This window comes from Moschus berezovskii, chromosome 6 (genome assembly GCF_049115385.1).
Source record: "Moschus berezovskii isolate FMDL1 chromosome 6, NW_MosBer_1.0, whole genome shotgun sequence".
NCBI classification, from domain to species: Eukaryota; Metazoa; Chordata; class Mammalia; order Artiodactyla; family Moschidae; genus Moschus; species Moschus berezovskii.
Window position 1 is genome coordinate 101867450 of NC_142465.1, and position 25465 is coordinate 101892914.

Sequence of the window (25465 nt, forward strand, 5' to 3'; positions counted from 1 at the left end):
CATGGGGAAATTGCACTATAAATAATACAAAGAATAGTCATCTTTCCCCAAATTTATCTATTGGTGTAATTTTATCTTATTTGCTTTATCATGTATCCTCTCTCTCATTGATAAATAAATTCTCTCTCTCATAGATAAATAAATTTTTCTAAACCTTCTGGTAATAAATTGCTTATATCAGGACCCGTTCCTCCTGAATACCTTATTGTTTATTTTGCAAGAACAGGAATACTTTTTCACACAACTGTAATGCAATTAACAACTTCAGTACATTTAGCACTAATATAATACTTGTATTTAATCAGTTATCAGATTTTTCAATTATACTATTGGCTCAATAAAGTCATTTATCATTCGTTTTTTTTTTTTTCCTCCTTCAGAATCCAGCCTAGGGTCAGAGATTGCATTTGATTGTCATGTCTCTTTAATTCCCCTAACCTGAAATATTTACCTAGATTTTCTTTCATTTTTGTTGACTCTGAAGTTTTTAAGGAACATAGTCCAACTTTTTAAAATAAAATGTTCTCTCTTTTTTTTGGCCATGTCTTGCATCATATGGGATGTTAACTCCCCAACCAGGAATTGAATCTACATCCCATCCCCTACATTGGAAGACAAAGTCTTAACCACCAGACTGCCAAGGAAGTCCAAAAATAGAATGTCATTTATTTATCTATCTGCCTATGTTTTTATCAGTGGGCACTTATTAATTCCTGTTTTTTCAATGGTTTATCTTGCAATGCTATGCTTAAATTTTTTTGGCCTCAAATTGTACCAGATTTAACTGGTAGGAATCCCTTCAAGCTGCTTCCTGTGCCCTTGTGACTACCCCTCATCATTTTTTGTTTTTCAAGAATTTCTTTGCTTTCTGGCAAAACGTTCCAAGGTCATCATGTACCTACCTTGTCCCAGCTCTGGAATTGGCCATTTCTTTGAAGAACTCTTAGAATTAGAAACCAAGATTTGCATGTCAGATGCTCGTTGTTACTGGGGAGTCTTTGCTCCTAGGACCTTTCAGTAGACAAAGCTAGAAAATATACATGTATTTATATACATACATGGGCTTCCCTGGTGGCTCAGAAGTAAAGAATCTGCCCGCCAATGAAGGAGACACGGGTTCGATCCCTGGGTCGGGAAGATCCCCTGGAGAAGGAAATGGCAACCCATTCCAGTATTCTTGCCTGGAAAATCCCATGGACAGAAAAAAATGTCCATGAGAATGGATAGGCTACAGTCCATGGGTTACAAAAGAGTTGGACATGACTTGATGACTAAACAACAAATATACATACACACAAACATAATACCCATATACCTAGTATATATACATACATATGCATGCACGCTCAGTCGCTCACTTGTGTCCAGCTCTTTGCAGTCCCATGGACTGTAGCCCTCCAGGCTCCTCTGTCCATGGAATTTTTCAGGCAAGAATACTGTAGTGCTTGCCATTTTCTCCTCCAGGGGATCTTCCCAACCCAGAGTTGGAACCTGCATCCCCTGCATTAGCAGGTGGATGCTTTACCATTGCACCACCTGACAAGCTTATACATCCATGTACACAAATACATATACATGTGTATATATTCATGTGTGCATGTGATTATACATGTATATGTATACATATGTGTGCATGTGTGTATGTATGCATAAAATTATGAATTAACCTGATGTCTCTAATTTTAATCCACCCCCATAGGGTTCCTTCCTGCCTTTCCCAGTTCACATTTTGATGTCTGTTGACTGAGCAGCATCCCTGGTGGCTCAGACAGTAAAGTGTCTGCCTAAAATGTTGGAGACCTGGGTTCGATCCCTAGGTTGGGAAGATCCCCTGGAGAAGGAAATGGCAACACATTCCAGTATTCTTGCCTGGAGAATCCCCATGGACAGAGGAACCTACCGGGCTACAGTCCATGGGGTCGCAAAGAGTCGGACACAACTGAGTGACTTCACTTTCCCATATGGAATTTCTCACTCCCAATTATATTAGCACATTCCTTCATTTGCCCAACAGCACAGTACATCTAAAATAGTTTCAAAATTGCTTGACATATCTTACCATGAGATAATTAAGAATATATACTAAAACAAGTTCAAGAGTTGGTTGCAGTTCTACCCCCACCCCAACCTCAGTCAAGAGAGAAGGTAAACAGTCAAGCAACCTGTTCATGAATTACTGGATTCATTCTTTTGCTTTTTTCCCCTTCAGTGTGATTAAAATACAACAGGATTCATTCGTTTTCAGTTTAGATCCTTTAGATCCTTCTTTCCCTTCCTGGGAGAAGGCGATGGCACCCCACTCCAGTACTCTTGCCTGGAAAATCCCATGGATGGAGGAGCCTGGTGGGCTTCAGTCCATGGGGTCACTAAGAGTCAGACACGACTGAGCGACTTCACTTTCACTTTTCACTTTCACACATTGGAGAAGGAAATGGCAACCCACTCCAGTGTTCTTGCCTGGAGAATCCCAGGGACGGGGGAGCCTGGTGGGCTGCGGTCTCTGGGGTCACACAGAGTCGGACACGACTGACGCAACTTAGCTTAGCTTCCCTTCCTGTCTTGCTTTAACTTTATTTTTGAATATGTAGAAGATTAACATGCTTCCAGAAGTCAAACTATACAAACAATATTATTCACAGAGAAGTGTCACTCCCTCCTGAATCACTTCCAACCCCTCCCTCCAGTAAGTAATCAAGTTGATTGTTTTCTGATTTATCTTTCCTGTGTTTCTTTTGGTAACAATAAGGTATATGTATGTTTTATTTCCGTTCCCTTTTTACACAAAAGACGGTGTACTATGTATCCTCTTTTGTACTTTCCATGCTTTCAGTTAGTGTTTCCTAGAAATCATTTGATATTAATAGTTCAGAGTAATCGCTCTTATTTTGCATTTCTTTTTCAAATATAGCCCACAGTATTTCATTGTGTGTATATACCATAGTTTAGTCAACCCATCTCCTATGCTTAGAGATACAGATAGTTTCCAACATTTTACAATTACAAATAACACTGCAGTGAACAACTTTGTGCATATTTATTTTTATACTGTTGAGGTGTAATTTCAATGGGAAATTCCTAGAAGTTGAATTTCTGTGATCAAGGGAGCAAGCATGCATAGTTTTGTTAAATTTTGCCAAATTCTGCTCCACAGGGGTGATACCATCTTGAATTTACGCCAACAGTAAATGAAAAAACCTAGTTTCCCAGAGTCTCATCAACAGAGTATATTGTCAGGCTTTTCAGTTTTGCCAGTCTGACAGATAAGAAATTATTTTCTTGTAGTTTTAATCTACATGACCCTTACAATAAATGAAGCTGAACATCTTTTCATGTATTTAGAGCCATTTATATGTCTCTTTTTGTGCCTCACCTGTTTCTGAATTTTCCCAGTTTTCTATATGAATTTTGGCCATTTTCCTTCCTTAATTTTTATACTTTTTCTATATATTAGGGTTATTAATCTTTTATCTGTCATGTGTATTACAGATATCGTCTCAGTTTGTTTTTTATTTTGTTTATGGTGATTCTTGCCATGAAGTTTGTTTTGTTTTTCAGTGTAGTCAAATCCATCTTTTCTTATCTAATAGATATATTTTTAGACATAGTTAGAAAGCCTGGTGGCTCAGACAGTAAAGAATCTGCATGCAGCGCAGGAGACCCAGGTGAGATCCCTGGGTCAGGAAGATCCCCTAGAGGAGGAAATGGCAACCCACTCCAATATTCTTGCCCAGAGAATCCCTGGACAGAAGCACCTGGTGGGCTTGCAAAGTCCATAAGGTTGCAAAGAGTCAGACAGGACTGAGCAACTAATACTTTCACTTTTCAGAAAGCCTTTATTTATATCTAAGTTGTAGAGAAATTTACCCATTCTTTCTTCTAGTATTTGTATAATTTCATTTTTGCATTCAGATCTCTAGTTCATTTGGAGTTTGTTTTTATATATGGTATAAAAATGGATATAATTTATATATTTTTCTAAATGGCTATCAGTTTGTGGCAACACTATTTGTTAGAAGATCATCTTTGCCCTGGTGATTACAGACATCAGCCTTGTCAGATGCTGGGCGTCTATTTGTAGCTGTGCTTATTTCTGGACTTTCTCTTCTCTTCCACTGGTCTGTTTATCTAGCCATGCACCAGTCAGTACCATGTTATTTTAAGTATAGAAGCTTCGTAGCATGCCATACGTTAGGGTTAAGCCCCCTCTGACATATTAAAGCATGCTACGAAGTCTAATGGCGAGGTAGAAAAGAATTTGCCTGCCAGTGCAGTGCAGGAGACACAAAAGACATAGGGTCAGTCCCTGGGTCAGGAAAATCCCCTAGAGGAGGAAATGGCAGCCCATTCCAATATTCTTGTCTGGAGAACTCCATGGACAGAGGAGGCTGGCAGGCTACAGTCTAAGGAGTCACAAAGAGTTGGACACAACTGAGCACACACACACACAATCCCCCCTCTGAGCTCTTTCTTTCCAGTGTTTTCCTAGCTAGTCTCGTGCATTTATTTTTCCATAGGAATTTCATATCAATCCGTCTTGCTCTTTTTAAATGCTCCTTGGTATTTGTATCAGGGGTCCATTAAATTTACAAATTAACTTAGGGAGACCTGACATCTTGATCAAATTGAGATGTGCCAAGAACAAAGCGTGTTATTCCTTTTGTTCAAGCTATTGCTACTTTTAGATCTGATGTTTCCTCTCGGACATTTCCTTAGGTATCAGTCCATTCAACAAAATAATATTTGCTGAGCGGCTATTACACCCTTAGCACTACATTAAGCACAATAGAAATAAAGACGTAGGTTCTGTCCTCCAGCAGCTTAGAATTTCATAAGCGAGATGGGCTAACATTCCTGAAACAAAGCAAGCAGTGTGAGAGCCCATGGAAGAAAGGCCCCTATAGCACAGCGAGACCGTCCATGCAATGCAGGCTCTGAGGGCAGGCAGAGAGATGATGGCTAGAATAACCGGGCAAGACTTTGGACTGAATTTAGGGTGGAATCATATGCCCTGAAGGTCATGTAGGACTTGGGTGGGGTGACAGGAAGAAGAAGGAATCTCAATGAAGGGTACCTAGGTAAAAGCTCAGAGGCTGACTAAGCATGACACTGCACAGGGCAGAAAGACCCCAGCCGGACCCTTGGTTGGAAAACACTCTTCAAGCTTCAGTGTTAACAGCTCCAATCCTCATTATGTACTTATTAAAATAACATTAGTGAACATCTACTAGTTTCTTAGTTCTTTAGAGTGCTAATTTCTGTCCATTGTGACCTTCTCTAGGGATGTTCCAGAGCTTAACTGTCCAGTAGCTACCAAGCTCTTTAAGCCCTTGGAGGAGTGCAACTGTGAGGCACGAGGCACTGGATTTCTAATTTTATTTCATTTTAATTTTCATTTTTAAAATGGAAGCAGGACTTCCATGGTGGTCCAGCGGTTAAGAATATGCTTGCCAATGGAGGGGCCACAGTTTCCGTCCCTGGTCCTAGAAGATCCCACATGGCGCGGAGCAACTAAGCCTGTGCACTACAACTACCAAGCCTGAGCTCTGGAACCCACAAGCCACAACTACTGAGCCATGTGCCCTAGAGCCTGCAACAAGAAGGCCATGGCAATGAGAAGCCCACATACTGCAACTAGAGAGTAGCCCTCACTCGCCACAACTAAAGAAAGCCCACCAGCAGCAACAACCGTAGATACAATAATATTTTTTAATAGAAGCTCCTAAATCCTCGTTATGTACTTATTAAAATAGCAAACTAGTCTAAATGAACTAGAACCTTTACTAATGTAGATGACTTTTCCATTGGACTCAACTTTATTATTTGAGGGAGGCCTGCGTTTGACGTCAACAACAGCACTGCATTAAAATATCATTGTTAGGCTGCAGTGTGTGTCTCAATTTTACTTTTTTTTTTAATTTGGCTACTGGGAAAGTTTAAATTACATCTGTGGCTCATATCGCATTTCTCTTGGACAGCACTGGTCTGCTGCTGCTGCTAAGTCACTTCAGTCGTGTCCGACTCTCAGCAACCCCATGGACTGCAACCTACCAGGCTCCTCCATCCATGGGATTTTTCAGGCAAGAGTACTGGAGTGGGGTGCCACTGCCTTCTCCAAGCACTGATCTAGGGTCTTACAACCCATTCCCAACTTTCAGAAGCTGATAGTTTACTAAGATGCCCAGGTGATTCTTACGCACAGCAATAAAAGCATAAGACCTGGAGGATACAAAAGACATGCTGGCCTCTGGGCGGTAACCCCAGAGTGGCCCCAGTCCTTCTGAGGGTGGGGGCAAGAGGCAGAGTGAGCGGCAGGGAGACGGCTGCCTGCCACTGTGATGTCACAGAGACAGCCTCCTGGGTCAGCCAGCCCCACCCCAGTGTGTCCTGGTTGCAGGATAACCTCTCCATCCTCTCCAGCCTACCTCATACCACCTGACCCCTCTGCTGGCAAGAGGGGCTCTGATTCATCTTCACACTCAAGACTCATCTCAAGCAACAGATTAAGACATAACAGAAGAAACACTGAAACCCCTCTGCCTCATAACTTCAAAAGTGAATGAGCAATTCCTCTCAGCTGATTCAAAATGTTTGTCTCACCCAGAAGGTAGGTACCTTAAATTTTGAAATCTCATGACTATCTCATATGTAGTCCCTTTACTGTTGGATGTATAATATGGGTTATACAACCTCATCATAAGGAGCTTGAGAACACTAGGTAGGATTATCCGAAATGGAGTAAAAATGTGTTACTCGAGCCCAGTTTTTATCGATAAACCCAGTGATGGCCCTACCTTGGCCTCTTGTTCTTTCATCATCTTCCATTAAAACTTCCATTTCTTCCTCCTTTGTCGCTTATCACACCTTTCCTCTGCTCCCAGGGCAGCTTAATGTCTTCTAGGTCTTTTCTCCCTCTCCATCTGTATAATTTCTACTACGAAATCTAGTCCCTGGAAAAGGCCCAATGGCACGGAAGTGATAACAGTGATAAACTGTCTATCACTCCAATGAATTGAAAGAGATGCTGAGGCATTCCCACGACCAGCTCCAACCCAAAATCTGCTGGAACTAAGAAAGGACAGCACAATCTTGGGCTCTTCCCAGTCTCAGAATCTGCAGAGACACTTCCAGACCCAGAAAGACACTCACAAGCCAACAAAGACATCTTGGCTTGTTTAGCAGAGAAGGCACATCTGGAAGTGACTTGCCTTCCATTTTGAGAAAGTTGGCAACCCTCAACTTACAGCTCACAGGGTTACTAAAAAGAAAAAAAAATGATGTTCATTCTATATTTTACCTTTCCCAGGGGAGAGAAATGAAACTTACGACTAGCTTGAGAAATGAAATACACACACACACAGCAATGTGGTGCGCTTTTATGGGCTGGAAGTTAGAGACCTCAGAAGGATAGGAGTTTCTAAAAAAAAAAAAAAAAAGACACTTCTGGAGCCTCAGAGAAGAGCTCACAGTTCTGAAGAACCACCAGATTATTGGGCTCTGCCCACTTCCCTGGTTCAGAATCTCCCTAAACGATTAGATCATAAATAGGCCAACCCTCAGAAGTGAATATAGCTAGGACTAGCCATAGTGAGAAAAAAAAAATTTATTGGTTTAGGAGGAGAGATACAGAGGAAATGATGGGAGAGTCCGTTTATCAGTATACACCCCTGAAGTTTAAAGGAGGCAATCTGTTGCCTCATTCTGAGTGCGCTCTCATAACTGGGCCACGGGTAAGGGTGACCAGGCCTCGCCTTGACCAAGGGGCAGCCTGGCCTTGACTCAGGTTTCCAAGTTGACTCCGCGTTTACGAGCGTGTGGCCTTGAGACACTGGGGTTCTGACTTCTCCGGTTAGTGAGGATTAAACGTCCGTGGCTGCTGCTGCTAAATCGCTTCAGTCGTCTCCGACTCTGTGCGACCCCATAGACAGCAGCCCACCAGGCTCCCCTGTCCCTGGGATTCTCCAGGCAAGAATACTGGAGTGGGTTGCCATTTCCTTCTCCAATGCATGAAAGTGAAAAGTGAAAGTGAAGTCGCTCAGTCGTGTCCGACTCTTAGCGACCCCATGGACTGCAGCCCACCAGGCTCCTACGTCCGTGGAGGGACTGCCAAACCGTCTGGGACAGGGACGGGGAGGTCAAACTCTCTTTAATTCGCCTCCGAGAAAACAGTCGCTCAGGGAGGTTAGGGAACTTGGCCAAAATCTTTAGCCCAGTCGTGGGGTGGGGCAGGGACTAGAACTCGGATCTGCAGTGGGTTGGTGGCCCTGAAGTTCCATCTCTCGGACCCACGAAATGAGGCAGAGACAAGGCCTTTCTGCAGAACAGGAGCCGGAAGGTACCTTTAGGGGCAGGGGGCAGGGGGCGCGGAGACCTTAGACTTGGGTTTCAGCTCCTCCCGACGCTCGGCCCACCGGCTCGTGAGCGGAATTCAGGGGATGAACGAGGATCTCCGCACTCCCTCCACCCACCCCGCCTGGGAGGACCCTCCGGACGCCGTCCCCGTCCCCCCAGGAAGATGGAGAGGCCCTGGGCGGGAAGCCCCACCCGCTCGGGACATCCCGGCGCTCCGCCGCTGGGCTGGGCCTAGCCAGACGATTCAAAACAGGCTCCAGCGCGTCACCTTGGCAACGCTCTCCCGTTGCTAGGCGACCCGGCGCCGTAGTAAACCGAGGGCAGGCGTGTTACTAGCGGATGGGAGGGGGCCCGGCCCACGGGAACTAGCCCGGCGCTCCGGCACTGCGACTGCCGGGGAAGTCGGGGGAGAGGGCGGAGAAGCAAGGGACGGGGTGCGGGGCGCATGCCGGATGCAAACGGGGCGCCCCTTGAGAGGCCACTCCCGTTAGGCCCCTGCCCCGCCAGTCTGTCCCCGACACCCCACCACCCCCGCCCCGCCCCAGCAGTCCCCGAGAGCTCCGTCACCCCCGCGTGAGCATTGCCCCACAGGATGCCCAGATGGGACTGGCCCTCTGATTCACTCCAGCTGCTTGAGGCATGAGAGAAGGCGGCTTCCTCTCCTGGAAATGACTGCATTTGCAAAAGCCCTCAAACAATTCCATTAAAAAGAGGAACGGGAAAAGCCAAAGAGAGGAGAGCCCCCGCAAATATTTTCTTTGGCCCTCCCCACTGCACAGAAGTAGGTGTTCCCAGAACTCGGGACCCGTGTTAGGAAGACTGGAGTCCTTTTCTTATTCTGTGAGCGCCTGGGGCCATGTGGACATAAAACATGGTTACATTAGGAATTAACCTGAAGCTGGGAAACCCCAGAGCTCAATGTCCTGTAGTGGCTTTAGTATTATGGACACTCGGCATAGGCATTTTAGTGATGTTAGTCTTCCCATTAGGGCTGGGAAGGGGATATCAAAATGTCCTGAGCGAATGTTGCTAATCATCCTTAGTAAATGTGTCATGTGTGAAGTATTGAAGTAACAATTGTAATAAGGGCTACAGAACCTCAGAACTTTGGACATTCGAGATCTACCATCCAAAAGGGCTCCAACCGGGAGGGAATCACAGGGCTTGGGAAAGGATATAAAATTTCCAGTCTGTCACTGGCTTGTGAGCAATCTGATTGTACCCTGGTCTCTGTGAACTGAAGATAATACTTGCTCGTGAGATCACTGCTGTTTTCTGGGCTTGGCGCGTCAAACAGCAGGAATGTTTCCACAGGTGGGAGGAAGCGTACTGGCACAGGGTCTGTTTGATGAAACTCAGGGTGCTTCTGTGTAGAAAGGCCTAGGGTGTGTCTGTGGACCCTCTTCGCAACTTCTCCCTGCTCTTTCGTATGTGAAGCAGGAGGATCCCTGTCCCTTTCACCATAGGAGGCTATTTGGACACTTCTTCAAGATCTTATCTTCAGCCATGGTCTTCCTAATTGTATTTGGAGCCGGGTTTCCATTACACACTGTGTTCATTCATTCCATTCATTTGTGGCTGTTAGGGCTAGGCTCTGAGGATCAGCAATGAATAAGACAGAGTTGCCACTGTATCTAGAAAGTTAGTCAAGTGAACAGACCAGCCAAGTAAACCATGTGATGAGTTACCGGAGAGGCACACAGAACAGAGCAGTGCAGACCAGAGCCAGTAACAACTGAAACATTTACACTGTATTCCAACCTTTCGTCTACTTAGTAACAGAAAAGAATTAGTTAATAGGGCCTGGGCCAGAAATCTGACTCCTGGGAGGATAGAGCGTATACTATGTCCCAAACTAATGGAAATCAACTCTGAATATCATTGGAAGGACTAATGCTGAAGCTGAAGCTCCAGTTCTTCGGCCACCTGATGTGATGAGCCATTTAGTTGGAAAAGACCTCGATGCTGGGAAAGATTGAGGGCAAGAGAAGAAGGGGACAACAGAGGATGAGATGGTTGGATAGCACCACCCGCTCAATGGACATGGGTTTGAGCAAACTCCGGGAGATAGTGAAGGACAGGGAAGCCTGGCGCGCTGCAGTCCACGGGGTGGCAAAGAGTCAGACCCGAGTGAGTGAGTGAACAACAAGTGTCCCAAACAAACCTTTCTCGGGACAAGATGCCAGAATAGATATATACGAAAATTAAAAAAAAAACAAACCTGGAATCCATAGCCCCAGGCTTGGACCTGAGGGAAGGGCTGTGCTTTACAGTCTTCCCTGGTTCGGGGAAGCCTGGTGTGCTGCAGTCTGTGGGGTCGCAAAGAGTCGGACACAACTGAGCAACTGAACTGAACTGAACTGGTTTAGCATCTCAGCATTCTTACCCATTGTTTTCATCACTTTTAATCTCCAGAGTAGTCACAAACCAAATTGAATTCCTGTTTACAAAGTATGTGTGGGTGTCCCAAGACCAATTTCTCTTTTTTTCATACCTAGTAAATGTGTTTTTGGACAGTGCAGGGCACAGTGGCTGAGGGCCTTAGCAGGGATAGGTTGGTCCCAGCCCTTGGCTTTGTGATGTCACAAATGTTCAGTTGCACATACATCCCTCTGGGGGTGTCCTTGAGGGGGTCAGGGTCCAACACACCAAAGTTCAGTAATGTTTCGAGACGTGGAATTTTCTTCTCTGTGTTGAGTCAGGAGCTTCTGAGCCTAGTCAAATTATGTTTATGTGGCATTGACTAGCAATTACTTTAAGAGAAGAAAGAGAAGGAACAAAAAATTAACATGCTCAAATTACAATGAAAGGAAGTGAGTGGGATACTCAGCTCTGATTTTTGTGGTCAGGCAGAGAAACTCATGCTTTGTCAAAAAGAGGAAATTGGACATTGTGGCCCAGGGTCCTTGGGGAGGGGCGGGGGTGGGGTGGGGTCTCAACATTGATTGCAGCTAGCAGCCAGCCAGCCAAACAAGCACGGCGCACTAATCACATAGCCTCCTACGGGTATGTGCATGTTAAGTCATTCGTGTCGGACTTTTTACAATCCCATGGCCTGTAGCCCACCAGGCTTCTCTCTCAGAGATAGGTCTTAGTGTTAATCTCTCAGTCGTGTCCAACTCTTTGCGACCCCATGGACTGTAGCTCGCCAGGCTCCTCTGTCCATGGATTTCCCAGGCAAGAATACTGGATTGGGTTGCCATTTCCTTCTCCAGGGGATCTTCCCTATCCAGGGATTAAACCCAGGTCTCCTGTATGGCAGGCCAATTCTTTACTGTCTGAGCCACCGGAGAAGCCCAGAGCTAGACTTTGGAAAGGCTAAAATAATATAATTTGGGAGGCCCTCTTTAAAAAAAAAATAGTATAAAATGACAAGTACAAATTAAATAATAAGCATCTTGGAAGGGGACTGAGTAAGTGGGGGACCACAAAACTGAAGTTTCATCAACTCCACTCTCTAAACCTACCTCTAGACTTCCTCACGTAACCCATCTGAGACTCTGCTGCTCCCATCTCTTTTTCCCTGGAGAGGGCATATTTCGGGCTATTAAGGTACAGGGGGCGCGGCTTATGAGCAGAGGCAATAAAAACCAAAGACAGAGGACTGTGCCAAAAGGTGACTCAAGCGGGATATGAGAAGTGTCTCCAAGTATTTGCAGGGTGGAAGCAGAGAGAAGGGAAAAGAATTGGTCACTGTTCTGGGGTGGAAAGGGAATGAGGATACGATTAAGTCAAGAAAAATGTGCACAAAACTCATCAGGAAACATTGTCGAACAGTATTTTCTGATACTACGGAGTTGTATTTCCCATGGGAAGTATTTGAGAACCTATTGAGTCACTGAAAACTAAAACTGGCCACAGAAAAATGTGCCACAGGAAACAATCTTACAAGATGTCCTCGAGGGAGCAGCTGGATGGCCCGAGTTCATTGTGAGCCCTGAATTCCAGAAAGCTGACACATGGCTTCTATAGATTACTGTGTGGGGAGGAGGCCAAGGCAAGAAAGAGCGCTAGCCTGCGGGGTGGGGCAGCCACCTCCACCCACCTTTGCTGCTGGTGGAGGGAAGCATGTGATTGAAGAAGGAAAATATGGGAAGATAGTGCCACCCAGCGTTGAAATGAAAACTATAGCCAGAAACCAACAGCCAATTCAATGGTGAACAGGAACCAGAAATTCCCTGCTCCCTTTTCCCGAAGGAGAGGAGGGAAATAAAGGGTCGTTTGGGTGATACAGACATCACCCCTGGACTGAAGCACATGTGTGTCAAACAAGGGTGTTAAGTAAGGCTGACAAATAAGGAGAAATATGGTATGATACCCTTTATATGTGGAATCATATAGTGAGTGAGTGAAAGACACTCAGTCGCATTTGACTCTTTGCTACCCCACAGACTATACAGTCCATGGAATTCTCCAGGCGAGAATACTGGAGTGGGTAGCCTTTCCCTTCTCCAGGGAATCTTCCCAACCCAGGGATCGAACCCAGATCTCCTTCATTACAGGCGGATTCTTTACCAGCTGAGCCACAAGGGAAACCCAAGAATACTGGATTGGGTAGCCTATCCCTTCTCCAGGAGATCTTCCCATCCCAGGAGGAATCATATATGCGAAATCTAAAAAGAAATTATACAAATGAACTTGAACACATACAGACTCACAGAACTTATGGTAGAGGGGGAATGGAAGGGTCAGGGGAAGGGATAGTTAGGAAGTTTGGGATCTCCATGTACACACTGCTATATTTAAAATAGATAATCAACAGAACCATACTATACAGCAGAGGGAACTCTGCTCAATGTTACCTGGCAGCCTGGATGGGAGGGGAGTTTGGGGGGAAACGGATACAAGTATGGCTGATCCCTTTGCTGTCCACCTGAAACTATCACAAACTTGTTAATCGGCTATACCCCTATATGAAATCAAAAGTTTTTTAAAAAATAGAGTAGAGAATTTATCAGGTGACAGGATCAAGATCAAAGGAGACTAATTTGGCCAGAATGTGGACTAATTCAAATGCTCCAAGGGGAGCCTGCCTTTGAGTCCCCAAACCAACTGCACATAGGATGGGAGGATCATGACTCTGTTGGCGGCAGATCTGGTTGATGTGGCGGAAGGGCAGGGCAGGGCAGAGAGGCTTTTGCTAAATGTCGGCCCAAAGTGAGTCAAACAGGTGTGATTTTTATGGCACGTTAATTCCCTGATTATATAGTTTTCAGTCTGTTCAGTTTTTTTACTTGTGTGGTCAGAGTGGTGACTCCCAAGTTCCTCGCATATGGAACAGGAAATTCAGAAGTCCAGCCCTGGGTGTATGCAAAAAGTATTCTAAAATTACAGGTTCCTAGTGGCAACCCACTCCAGTGTTCTTGCCTGGAGAATCCCAGGGACGGGGGAGCCTGGTGGGCTTCCATCTATGGGGTCACGCAGAGTTGGACACGACTGAAGTGACTTAGCAGCAGCAGCAGCAGCAGGCATCACCCCAGAACCACTATGGCAGCTCAGGATGGAGCCTAGGTATCTGCATATCTTCCAAAGTTGCAAAGATGGTTCTGATGCTTGGTCAGAATTGAGCACTACTGCTCTTCAAATACGGAGAAGGCAATGGCAACCCACTCCAGTGTTCTTGCCTGGAGAATCCCAGGGACAGGGGAGCCTGGTGGGCTGCCATCTATGGGGTCACACAGAGTCGGACACGACTGAAGTGACTTAGCAGCAGCAGCAGCAGCTCTTCAAATACGGAGAAGGCAATGGCAAGCCACTCCAGTACTCTTGCCTAGAAAACCCCATGGATGGAGGAGCCTGGTAGGCTGCAGTCCATGGGGTCGCTAAGGGTCGGACACCACTGAGCGACTTCACTTTCACTTTTCACTTTCACACATTGAAGAAGGCAATGGCAACCCACTCCAGTGTTCTTGCCTGGAGAATCCCAGGGACGGGGGAGCCTGGTGGGCTTCTGTCTATGGGGTCACACAGAGTCGGACACGACTGAAGTGACTTAGCAGCAGCAGCAGCGGCAGCTCTTCGAATATGGAGCCGACTTTGAGGACTTTACAATCAAGACAAACAGTTGGAATAGAGAAAGCATCACGGGAGCGAACAAGGACAGAGGGGAGGGAACGGTCCTTAGGGGATGGAAAACCCGACACAGGGGAATGGGAACTGACAAAACTACAAAGCAGTGGTGACTCTACAATGTTTTGTCTACCGTAAAATCAAGCCCAATCCATTCCCACCAGTTACCTAGGGAGTGACGGTGAGATGGACACTCAATCACTGTGCACTTTTTAAATTTATTTTTTAATTGAAGGATAATTGCTTTACGGAATTTTGTTTTTTTCACTCTGCACACGTAGGTCCTTGCGTCTTTGGGCTGAATCCCAGACCCCCAGTGGCAAGCTCTTCTGTGTAATCGCTCAGGACAACTGGACCATGAGTGCCTTGTCAATTTTTAAATGCCCAAGTTCCCTGCAAGGCAGCGTTTAATCATGAAGCGCTCCAAAATATATGATAGAGGGGAGGGGTGGGAGGAGGTGGGAGGGGAATGGAAAGGGAGTTTTTCCTTCTTTCAACACTAAACCAAAGGGATTTGGAACCCAGATGGCATCTGCAGTCGTTCTGGACAAGCTGTGAGACACGGACCATGGTCAAGGTAACCAGCCTCCCTCTCTCATTGTCTGGAACACGCATCTCATAGCTGTTTTGCTCCTGATTCTTTTAAGAGATGTGCCAGTCTTATCCATTTGCTGTCCTTACTAGTCTGTGTTAATCCTGAGGTTTTGCCATTAACCTGTGTTGGTGAAAGAATCACTGAAAATTGATAGAACTGAATTATTGAAAAGCATAGATCTTCAATCTATATACTTCCTAGTGGTCTGAGCCTGTGTCTGAGGCCACACACTGTTTTCTAGAGAGTGAAGAGTCCCCTCGGCTTGGGGCTTGTCGGTACTTGCAAAAATAGAATGCGTCTTGTGGCCGCTATTTCTTCTCCATGATCCCCTGAAGGAAACCATTGCCAAATTAAATTGTTTTAAATCAAGAGAAAGGCACTTTTAGGGGGAAGAATAAAATATGTAGTGAAGGGTATGGCAGTGTGGGCGCTGACGACAATTCTTGAAGATTCTTGAATGGATTCTCATTCAGCTATCAAGATAATCACTGAATGAGGTTCCTTGAGTCTGTCCTTGATAGAAACTCCTGGGAACAGCATCTTTGGACTTCATTCCAAGCTCTTTTTCTTCTCTTTTCGAAACTTTTTGTTTTATATTCAAGTATAACTGATTAACAATGCTGTGATAGTTTCAGGTGCATGGCAGAGCGACCCAGCCATCATACACATGTATCCATTCTCCCCCAAACTCCTCTTCCGTGAAGGCTGCCACATAACATGAAGCAGAGTTTCTTGTGCTATACAGTAGGTCCTTGTGGGTTATCCATTTTAAATATAGCAGAGTGCACATGTCCACCCCAAACTCCCTAACTATCCCTTCCCCTACCCTCCCCCGGTAACCGTAAGTTCGTTCTCCCAAGCTCTTTTTCATTCTTTGTTTCTCAACTTCTTAAATTGGTTGTCACTTAGTGCTGCTACAAAGTGGTGGTACTGTGGTGAGGGATTAATGATTCTTATTTCGGAATAACCTGATGAATAATTTATGAATAGGCATGATTTAAAATGGATTGAGGGTGAAATTAAAATCTGATGTGATGGGATAGTGGCTAAATCTCCAAGTCATATGGGGTTGAAAATACAGTTGTCGAAAATGTAGAATTGCCTGAATCTTTAGTTCCAACTTTATACAGAATAATGGATGAAGATGTTGTACCTTGAAGTCTATTTCCTATTCAAACAATGGATATAAAAATAGAAAGGGTAACTAACTAAGAGTAGCAGAACAATGACAAAAACCAATAGGATTTTCAGAACTAAAAAACAAGATGAAAACATTCTTTTGTGGGAAGAAACGGGGCTCATAATGACTTCCATACCCGGCAATATAAGATCATCCCCCCTTCCAGAAACCATGGCTTTTGATTCCTCACCAAGGTCACCCAGAGTCTTGAACCAACAATTCTTGCTGGAGTTAATTTGTTGAGTGCTTAAAAAAAAAAAAAAAAAAAAATCTTATTAGCAAATTGCTTTACAGAAGCTGTTTTATCATACATTTTGCTTATTGCCTTCTATCTACATATGAATCTGGTATACTTCTTATTACCATAAAAAACTGCACTTTGTCTGTGGTATGTACTGTTTTAGTCCCTAAAATTTATAAAGAACAAACTGTTATGATTCTAAGATAAAGTTGCCTGTTTAATGTAGAAAATGTTCAGCTGGAGATGATGAGAGAGGCAGATTTATGGGCCTGTCTCATTTAGCTATGGTTTTATTTACATCTCTTAAGCTAAGCAGATTTGGGTCTGATTAATTCTGATGTAAGTGATTCCCCTTAGAAAGCTCAAGATGGTTTACTTTAAGAAGTGTCTGTCAGCAACTAAGTATGGGCTTCTTTTCCGTTCAGTATATATTAATATAACAGTACAAACTGCTTCGTAATGCAAAGTGTGAGACCTGTCAGATCTCTTTATTTTTCTATTAATAAATCAAATTCAATCTGGCTCCACGCTGCCACTCCCCAGCACTGAAACATCTAACATTGGACATTTTCATCTCACCCTTCTTTTAGGTTAAAAATGACAAGGTTGAGGGCTCCAGCCAAAGCCACGAGGGCTGCATTCATTCTGCAGCCACCCACCGGGTCACCCCCAGGCACTGCAACTGCATTGGGCTATGGAGCTGCACCTGCAGGTTCCTTGTCCACCCACCAAGGACACCCTCCCTGTGGCTCCAAGGCCAGAGCACTCAAAGCCCAGCCTCCATGGGTACTACGCAGCTACCTTGCATTTGAGATTCTCTCAGTTCAGGCATAGTGGATGGAAGCTGAACTCAGATCACCACCTCTCTCAAAATACATCACTGTTTCCTCTCCAAGGGCTGCAGCATTCCAGTTGGTCCTCTGCCCTCCTACCCTCAAGAGCCCAGTGCCTCTATCTGCTCCCCTAGGGAGCATCCTCTTTAACATTCATTAATAGGATAAATGGGCTTTCCTGGTGGCTCAGATGGTAAAGAATCTTCCTGCAATGTGGGAGACCCAGGTTCGATCCTTGGGTCAGGAAGATCCCATGGAGAAGGAAACGGCTACCCATTCCACTGTTCTTGCCTGGAGAGTCCCACAGATATATGCCTCTTTACTCCTCTCAGAGGAATCTAAAACAGGGAAAAGTGAAGGTGTTAGTCACTCACTCATGTCTGACCCTTTGCGACCCCATGAACTGTAACCTGCCAGGCTCCTCTCTCCATGGAATTCTCTAGGTATGAATACTGGACTGCGTTGCCATTCCCTTTTCCAGGGGATCTTCCTGACCCAGCGGCTGAAGCTGGGTCTCCTGCAATGCAGGTGGATTCTTTACCATGTGAGCTACCAGGGAGGAAGACATCAAAACCTTATATAGGATAGTCATAAACTAAAACCCATTTATAACTAAAAGGAGTGTAAATATTTTTTGTTAGATTGGAGGAAAGGAGAATTTAACATATGAGCCATTATTTTATGTCAGATAAGTGCCCAACATTTTGTTTGTATTATTTAAGTAAATCCTCCTAACAACAACAAATACCTCCCCACTACCTTTCCCTGAAGACAAAACCAAAGATTAGCAGCAGGAACATCTGGTGAACGCCCAATCCTTTTTCTCAACCAGATACACAACTAGCTCAGTGGCTTAATCACATTACTATCTGATGCTTGTTCAGATTATCCCCAATAAGCGTTTTAATATAATAAGGTCCGGCTGAAATAAACATCATCGCTTCAGCGCCTGCTGCAGGCCACTCCTGGAGCCGAGCTCGCCCAAGGCTACTTGGAGAAAACTCCTAAGGGCTGGTCGTGCCCATTGTGTTGGAGGAAAGCAGCTCCGTGGAGTTTAGGGAGCCTCGGGGGAGGGCGCTGATCTCGGATCTCAGATGAGGCTCTAACATCAGGCTCCGCGTCTGTGTGTCTTATTACAGATGGGGCTCCCGAAGGGCTCCTCTAGCCAACGGACATGCCTACCTGCCGTCCTCAACATGCTATCACTCAGCCTCTCCACAGTATCCCTGCTCAGCAACTACTGGTTTGTGGGCACACAGAAGGTGCCCAAGCCCCTGTGCGGGAAAGGTGTACCAGCCGAGTGCTTTGACGTGCCGGTGCCCCTGGATGGGGGCGGCAGCAACGCATCTTCCCCGGAGGTGGTGCACTACAGCTGGGAGACCGGGGATGACCGGTTCACCTTCCATGCCTTCCGCAGCGGCATGTGGCTATCCTGTGCGGAGATCATGGAAGAACCAGGTAGCTGCCTCGCCCCCAGCCGCCTGATTTCTTGTCCCCCCTGCCGCAGGGGGAAGTGTGTAGCCCTCGCTCACAATGGCAGGGCTAACCCCTAGCCTCAGCGTCTCCCCCCTCTCCATTGTGTCCCTTCCACATCAGACTCCTTTGTCATAAGGTCCAAAGTCCATCCATCTGGCATTTCGCCTCCAGACTCTCGCTGGTTTCAAACAGCATCCCCCTTCAGCAGTCTCATGCAGACTTTGAAGGTTATGAGACTTCCCATTCCTGCCAGCTAGAGTAGCCATTTAGAGATAAAACAAGGAGACTCTTGTAGAAAAAGCCTGGGCTCTGTCCAACTGTAACCTTACAGGAACAACTTCACTCCTACAGGTTTTTATTTTCTCATTTGTGAGATGCAGGCATCGGAATAGATTGCCCTTAAAGCATCCCAGAAGCGTGTTCTCATTCTAAGTATTATTGTTACCACTGAAAAGGCAGGGCAAGTGAAGCCCAGGGAGGATAAATACATCGTGGAAGTGCTCCCCAGAGGAGCTGCAGACAGACCCTCTCAGGTCTCAGGTCGTGGGGCGTACACTCACAAAGCAGGCACACTACGCCAGCATGTTAGGGGCTTGTCCTCGGGCGAATAGCTGAGGATGCTCACTCCTCCCTGCTCAAAGCTTGCAAAGATCCCCCTGTGGTGAAGTTTTCCTAAAGCCCAGAACTGTGTACAATGTGCAGTCTACTGCCTCTCCCAGTTTGGGCTAAGGAGAAAAGGAGATGAGAAAGGATTATAAACTCTTGGGTATTTCCATTTATTTTTACATTTTTAATTAATTTATTTATCTTAATTGGAAGATAATTACTTTACAATATTGTGATGACTTTGGCCATACATCAATATGAATCAGTCACAGGCATACATGTGTCCCCCCATCCTGAAGCCCCCACCTTCCTCCTCACCCCATCCCTCCAGGTTGTCACAGAGCATTGGCTTTGGGTGCCCTGCATCACATATCAAACTCCCACTAGCTATCTATTCCACATGTGGTAATGTAATGTATACGTTTCCACATACATAAAAAGTACAGACTTTTGGACTCAGTGGGAGAAGGAGGGGGTGGGATGATTTGAGAGAATTCCATTTATATTTATTATTGTGCCATTTAGCACTGCTGTGACTCCAGTCCAGGAAACAATTTAGAGCCACTCAAGCCAGCAGCAGGAGCAGAAGGAGCTGGTGAACCAACGCTGGAAACACCCCCTGGGTGACTCAGGGAGTGTCCTCTTCATAATCAGGACTTGAGGCAGAAATTAATCTTGGATGACTCTGGCCTATCTTGTTCATCCATCCTTGCATCCTTCCCTGTTCGCAAAGAGACATTTATGGCCTGCCTCCCATGTGCCGGGCAGGCCCCTGGGATGGACTTAGGAAACGCCTGTGTCCCTCGACCAGGGCAGCGCCTCACCACCTTGTGCCTCGTCTGTTTCAGGGGAGAGGTGCCGAAGTTTCCTTGAACTCACGCCACCAACCGAGAGAGGTGAGAAAGGACTACTGGAATTTGCCGCGTTGCAAGGCCCACGTCACCCCACTCTCCGATTTGGAGGGAAGCGGTTGATGGAGAAGGCTTCCCTCTCCCACCCTCCCTCGGGGCTTGTGGCAAGTATGTGGGCTTGATGATAAATTTAGTTGCCATTGAGTTGGGCCTCTGGGGATCTAAACTCTACTGTGATCTCCTGCTTTTCTTTTCTTCTGAGCCCCACAGGGTGACACTAACTCCCACTAGGCTGATTCAAACTCCCACCTGGCTGACACTCATTCCTAGGCAGGAACGCAAAAAAGCAATAGCAGGGACAAATAAAGTTCCCAAACAGAAATCTACCAACATCTCTAACCTACTCCTGTTGCCAAGTAACCATGTAGAAAGCTTGAATTTTTTCCCTTTTTTCCATTTCAGTAACTTTATTGAAAGGGATATATCCCTTAGGACCAAAATATAATGAAAGTTGGTTAGGTTACCTCTGCCAATGCAAAATTAACACTGATGTAATAAATATTTTTGTAACATAGAAAGAAAGGAGTCAAGGCGGGAGGGGAGGAAGAAGAGAAATAAAATAGATGGTTCCAGAACTAATTTTTTTTTAAGAAGAGAAACAGATATAAGTAGCAAAAGTTACATCCCTAAAAGATTTGATGGAAACTGGATGATTTCTTCTCCAGTCTCCCTGAGAGTATTTACAGTGAGTCAAGGTGGTTGATCATGTATGGGGTATGGAGTAGAGTGAGCTGATAGCCAAGAGCCCCCGGTCAAGGACTGTCCCAGCTGCTTCCACTCTGTCTTCTCGCCTGGTGCTATGAGGCTCTCCACTTCTCATGGGCAGCATTTGTTCACTGCTGGTTCAGTTATTTAACTGTCAGGGTGCGGGTTCTTCTTCCTCCGGTTTCTGACAGAGATCCTATGGTTATCACTGGGAGCCCAGTTTGCCTACATTGGACTTGAACTCATCAGTTTCCTCCTGCTACTGATGGACCTGCTATTCACGGGGAACCCTGGCTGTGGCCTCAAGCTCAGCGCCTTTGCCGCCATCTCCTCTGTCTTGTCGGGTGAGCAGCGTCTCAGGAGCTACCGAGGGGGTGGGTGTCCCCTGTTGCCTTTGAAGCCTAGCCGGCAGCTGGAATCTCTGTCCTAAGGGAAGGAAGGAGCCCCGAAGAAAGCTACAGAATGGAGCCAAGAGATACAGCACAGGCATCTTTAAACTGAAACAGAAGGCAAAATGCTAGATTAAGTCATTACATACTTTGCAAAATGATTTCTCTGGGTTCTTTCTACTTGCAAGTTTTCTCATTATGTACAATACAGTTTGGTTTATTACTTCTGAGTCATGACATGCACACAGCTTTGCCAGACTCTGTTGGATCAAGTAAGAGATGCCTGTAGATCTGTGGTCCCCAAGCTTTTTGGCACCAGGGACCAGTTTTTTATGGAAGACAATTTTCCCACAGACTGGGGGCAGGGGATGTTTGGGGATGATTCAAGCACATTACATTTATTGTGTACTTTATTTCTTTTATTATTATATCAGATCCACCTCAGATCATCAAGCATTAGACCCAGAGGTTGGAGCCCCTATGTAGATGATGAAGGAAAGGGTTCACATTGGGGATGCAGATGGGAAAGACCTAAAGGGAGTAGCAGCCCAGTGTGCAACATTGACTAGAAAGGTTCCCATAGCCCAAAACCTAACGTCTGGGGAACCAACAGCAAATACGCCTTCAAGGAGGAGCCCCCAGTGCAGGGTAGCCCTGATGCCAGATAGGGAATACAATTTGGGAGCAAATCATATTCCCTATAGATAGATGGCAGTGCCAGCCTTTCTCTAAGGGTGCTGCCTCCCTGTTTCTCTTGCAGGCCTTCTGGGGATGGTGGGCCATATGATGTACTCACAAGTTTTCCAGGCAACGGCCAACTTGGGTCCAGAAGATTGGAGGCCACACGCTTGGAACTATGGCTGGGCTTTCTAGTAAGTGCTTATCACCTCCACCACCTTTCTCCTCTTCCACGGTCCACCTCCATTAAACGGCAGCCCTCACTTAACTAGGCACACGCTCTCTGTCCTTCCTTCTCTCCATCCCTCACCCCAGACACCTGTCAATCATCCAGAGGGCTGGACCAGCAGGCCATAGCCATTCTCTCCCCACCTTCCAAGGAGAGGTACAGAGTGGATTCCTCTGGCTTATTTTTCATGAGGACGTTGTCAAGTTTTTCTGCTGATAAAGCTGTTAATAAGTGCTTCTATACCTGACATGTAGGACGTCCTAGGGAAATGAGACTGATTTTGCATGGTTTATGGAAATGAGGCTCTACATTTTATATATTCTGTTGCCCAGAAAATTCATTCAGATTTTTCCATAAAAGCTTACAGAGAACCCTGAACAAACTTTTCGGCCAACCCAATATTTTCTGATTCAAAATACTGGGAGACAGAGAAATGAAGAAATAGCCTTCATTCCTGTGAATGGCTGCCCACTCTCCTCCTATAATGAGTAAGTTCATCTTGCCTCCATTCTTATTCCACCAAACTGTGTTAGAAATGAAACAGTCTCCCTCTGACCCTTAAAGAACTAAGGGCTCAGTTCGTTTAGACTTCTCTTATTATACAGAAGGAAGCAGAGACCATGGTGAAATATACATTCAAGGGTGAAATATACATCCCCTTTATGTGGGTTTCTCACCTTCTCCCTTGAGGGACACTCTCCATTCACTACAAAGATGCCGACTTAGATCTTCACGAACCATCTGTGCTGAGTGCTAAGCACTTACCAGTGCTGGAAAGACAGTGCCAGGCTTGAGTTTCTGTGCCGAAGAGGCACATGGAAGCCTATACCTGTCTGTCACGGGATCCCATCCCCTTTCCTCATGGTATAATATGGGCTATTGGATTCAGGGGTCTCTGATCTTTCCATCAGCCACCCTATCACAGTTTAGCTCATTTTCAAGACTCATCATTTCTCAGCTTTTGTCCATTTTTCAAGCCATTCTTGGCATTCAACTGCAGGGCTCAGACTTCAAAACTCCTACCAAAGTATCTTAGTCCATCACAGGCAGCAGAGGGGAACACACAGCAGCAGCACGTGGCCTTTCACTGTCACAGCCTCATGAAATCTACCCCTCAACAATGCCCCCCCAGCTCCTGGTGTCCTGGACTTCCCACGATTGTGAGACGCTTATGGGTTTGACTTTCCCAGTTCTTAGGAGTGTGTTTGATATGGTTCCCTGGTGTCTTTTTCTCTTTGTTGAATCCATCCAGCTTCTCTTCCACCCTTTACAAATTCCTTTGAGCCAAGAACCACACTGTTTGCATTGTAGGCCTTGTTTCCACTGCTGCTGGTGCTGCTAAGTCGCTTCAGTCGTGTCCGACTCTGTGCAACCCCAGAGACGGCAGCCCACCAGGCTCCCCGTCCCTGGGATTCTCCAGGCAAGAACACTGGAGTGGGTTGCCATTTCCTTCTCCTAGAGAAGTCTATACTAATGCCTCTGAACGTGTACTCAGGGTTTCCTGAATGCCTCCCAGAGGCTCAACTCTGGAGACCCTACGACAGCTAGGCTGAAAACCAAGGAAGAGGTGTCTGAGTGCAGGAAAATCTTTGGCAGGAAATATGTGTGTGTCAGGCTTCCCTGGTGGCTCAGATGGTAAAGAATCTGCCTGCAATGCAGGAGAACCGGGTTCAATCCCTGGGTCAGGAAGATTCCCCTAGAGAAGGGAATGGCTACACACTCCAGTAAACTGGCGGACTATAGTCCATGGGTTGGACACGTCTGAGCAACTCACACACAGTGTGTGTGTGTCAAGGAAAGGAAAGAGGAAGTGCATTGGGCTGCATGTACTATGTCAGCTGAGCTACAGGTCTGGAATTGTTGAGATTATATGAAGGTAACTGCAGCTTGGGAAACTGTAGTAGTCCAAAATATTCTGTGTGGCAGGGCGGGAGTGAGTGTGTGTATGTGTGTGTGTATACACATATACACAGAGTTTCCCTGGTGGCTCAAACGGTAAAGAATCTGCCTGCCAATGCAGGAGATCAAAGTTTGATCCCTAAGTGGGGAAGATCCTCTGGAGGAGGGAAATGGCAACCCACTCCAGTATTCTTGCCTTGAAAATCCCATGGACAGAGGAGCCTGGCAGGTTACAGTTCATGGGATCAAAAAAGAGACAGACACAACTTAGTGACTAAACAACAACACATACAAACACACACACATATAAAATAGGCTGCCAGGTATAAAAGAACACAGCACTTACAACCAATCAGTGCAGTGAAAATGCATGTTAAACTCCTGACTTTAACACCATATAAATCATGGTTTTTTACTACAAAACAGTCAGAACTTACCCTAGGACAGACCAAATTCAGACCTCTTACCCACCGCTCTTTATCTACAACATGTGAAAGGTAACACCCTCATGTTGCTAAATCCCTAAGAGGCATCCCCTAGTTGACTAGTAGGAAGGGACCTTGATATTTTTCTTTCAAACCCATAAGAAAGCATCTTACTTTCCCATTTTCCATGTGTGTCCCTAGCACGGCCTGGGTCTCCTTTACCTGTTGCATGGCATCGGCGGTCACCACCTTCAACACCTACACCCGGCTGGTGCTGGAGTTCAAGTGCAGGCACAGTAAGAGCTTCCGAGGAGCCCCAGGCTGCCAACCGCATCACCACCAGTGCTTCCTGCAGCAGCTGGCATGCACAGCCCACCCGGGGGGCCCCGTGACCAGCTACCCCCAGTTCCACTGTCAGCCCATCCGCTCCATCTCCGAAGGGGTAGACTTCTACTCAGAACTACATGACAAGGAACTTCAACAAAGCACCACCCAGGAGCCTGAGGCCAAAGCAGCTGGCTCATCTGTAGAAGAGTGTTAGGAGTTAGGGGGTTTGGAGAGCAGGCCGAAGCCCTACCTTACACGTTGCTCTGTGATCAACACGTACTCAAGCCACAGTCTGTTTCCTGAGTGTGACTTCCAGAGGTTAAGGACAAGGGTATTGAAAGTCTAAGTCCAAGGGGTGCACGCCCGGGTGTCCAGCGCCCTGGCTCCCTTTTCCATCACAGCTCAGCTTCACCACCCCCACCCCACCTCTCACCCATTCAGAAGTTTCTCGATTCGACTGTTCATTATGTGCTGGGTTCTGGGAGATTAAAAGAGGAGTAAAATAGAGATCCTGCCCTTTAGGGGCAATCAGGCTGGTCAGAAGAACACAGCT

General features: G+C 45.9%; 1 protein-coding gene across 1 annotated transcript; it reads left to right on the forward strand.

Annotated features, from left to right (window-relative positions):
- Positions 1-8123: 8123 nt before the first annotated feature.
- GSG1 (germ cell associated 1) lies at positions 8124-25413 on the forward strand. The gene is made up of 6 exons (XM_088836740.1): positions 8124-8332; positions 18407-18725; positions 20198-20368; positions 21157-21339; positions 22115-22226; positions 24787-25413. Exons 2-6 carry the CDS (start codon positions 18407-18409, stop codon positions 25124-25126), a joined length of 1125 nt encoding a protein of 374 aa, XP_088692866.1. The 5' UTR covers positions 8124-8332; the 3' UTR covers positions 25127-25413.
- Positions 25414-25465: the final 52 nt, after the last annotated feature.

Coding starts and splice junctions, on each gene's coding strand:
- GSG1 (XM_088836740.1), top strand. CDS start 18,407: ATGGGGCTCCCGAAGGGCTCCTCTAGCCAACGGACATGCCTACCTGCC. Junction 18,726..20,197: donor GGAGATCATGGAAGAACCAG/GTAGCTGCCTCG, acceptor CGTCTGTTTCAG/GGGAGAGGTGCCGAAGTTTC. Junction 20,369..21,156: donor TCCCTCGGGGCTTGTGGCAA/GTATGTGGGCTT, acceptor GGTTTCTGACAG/AGATCCTATGGTTATCACTG.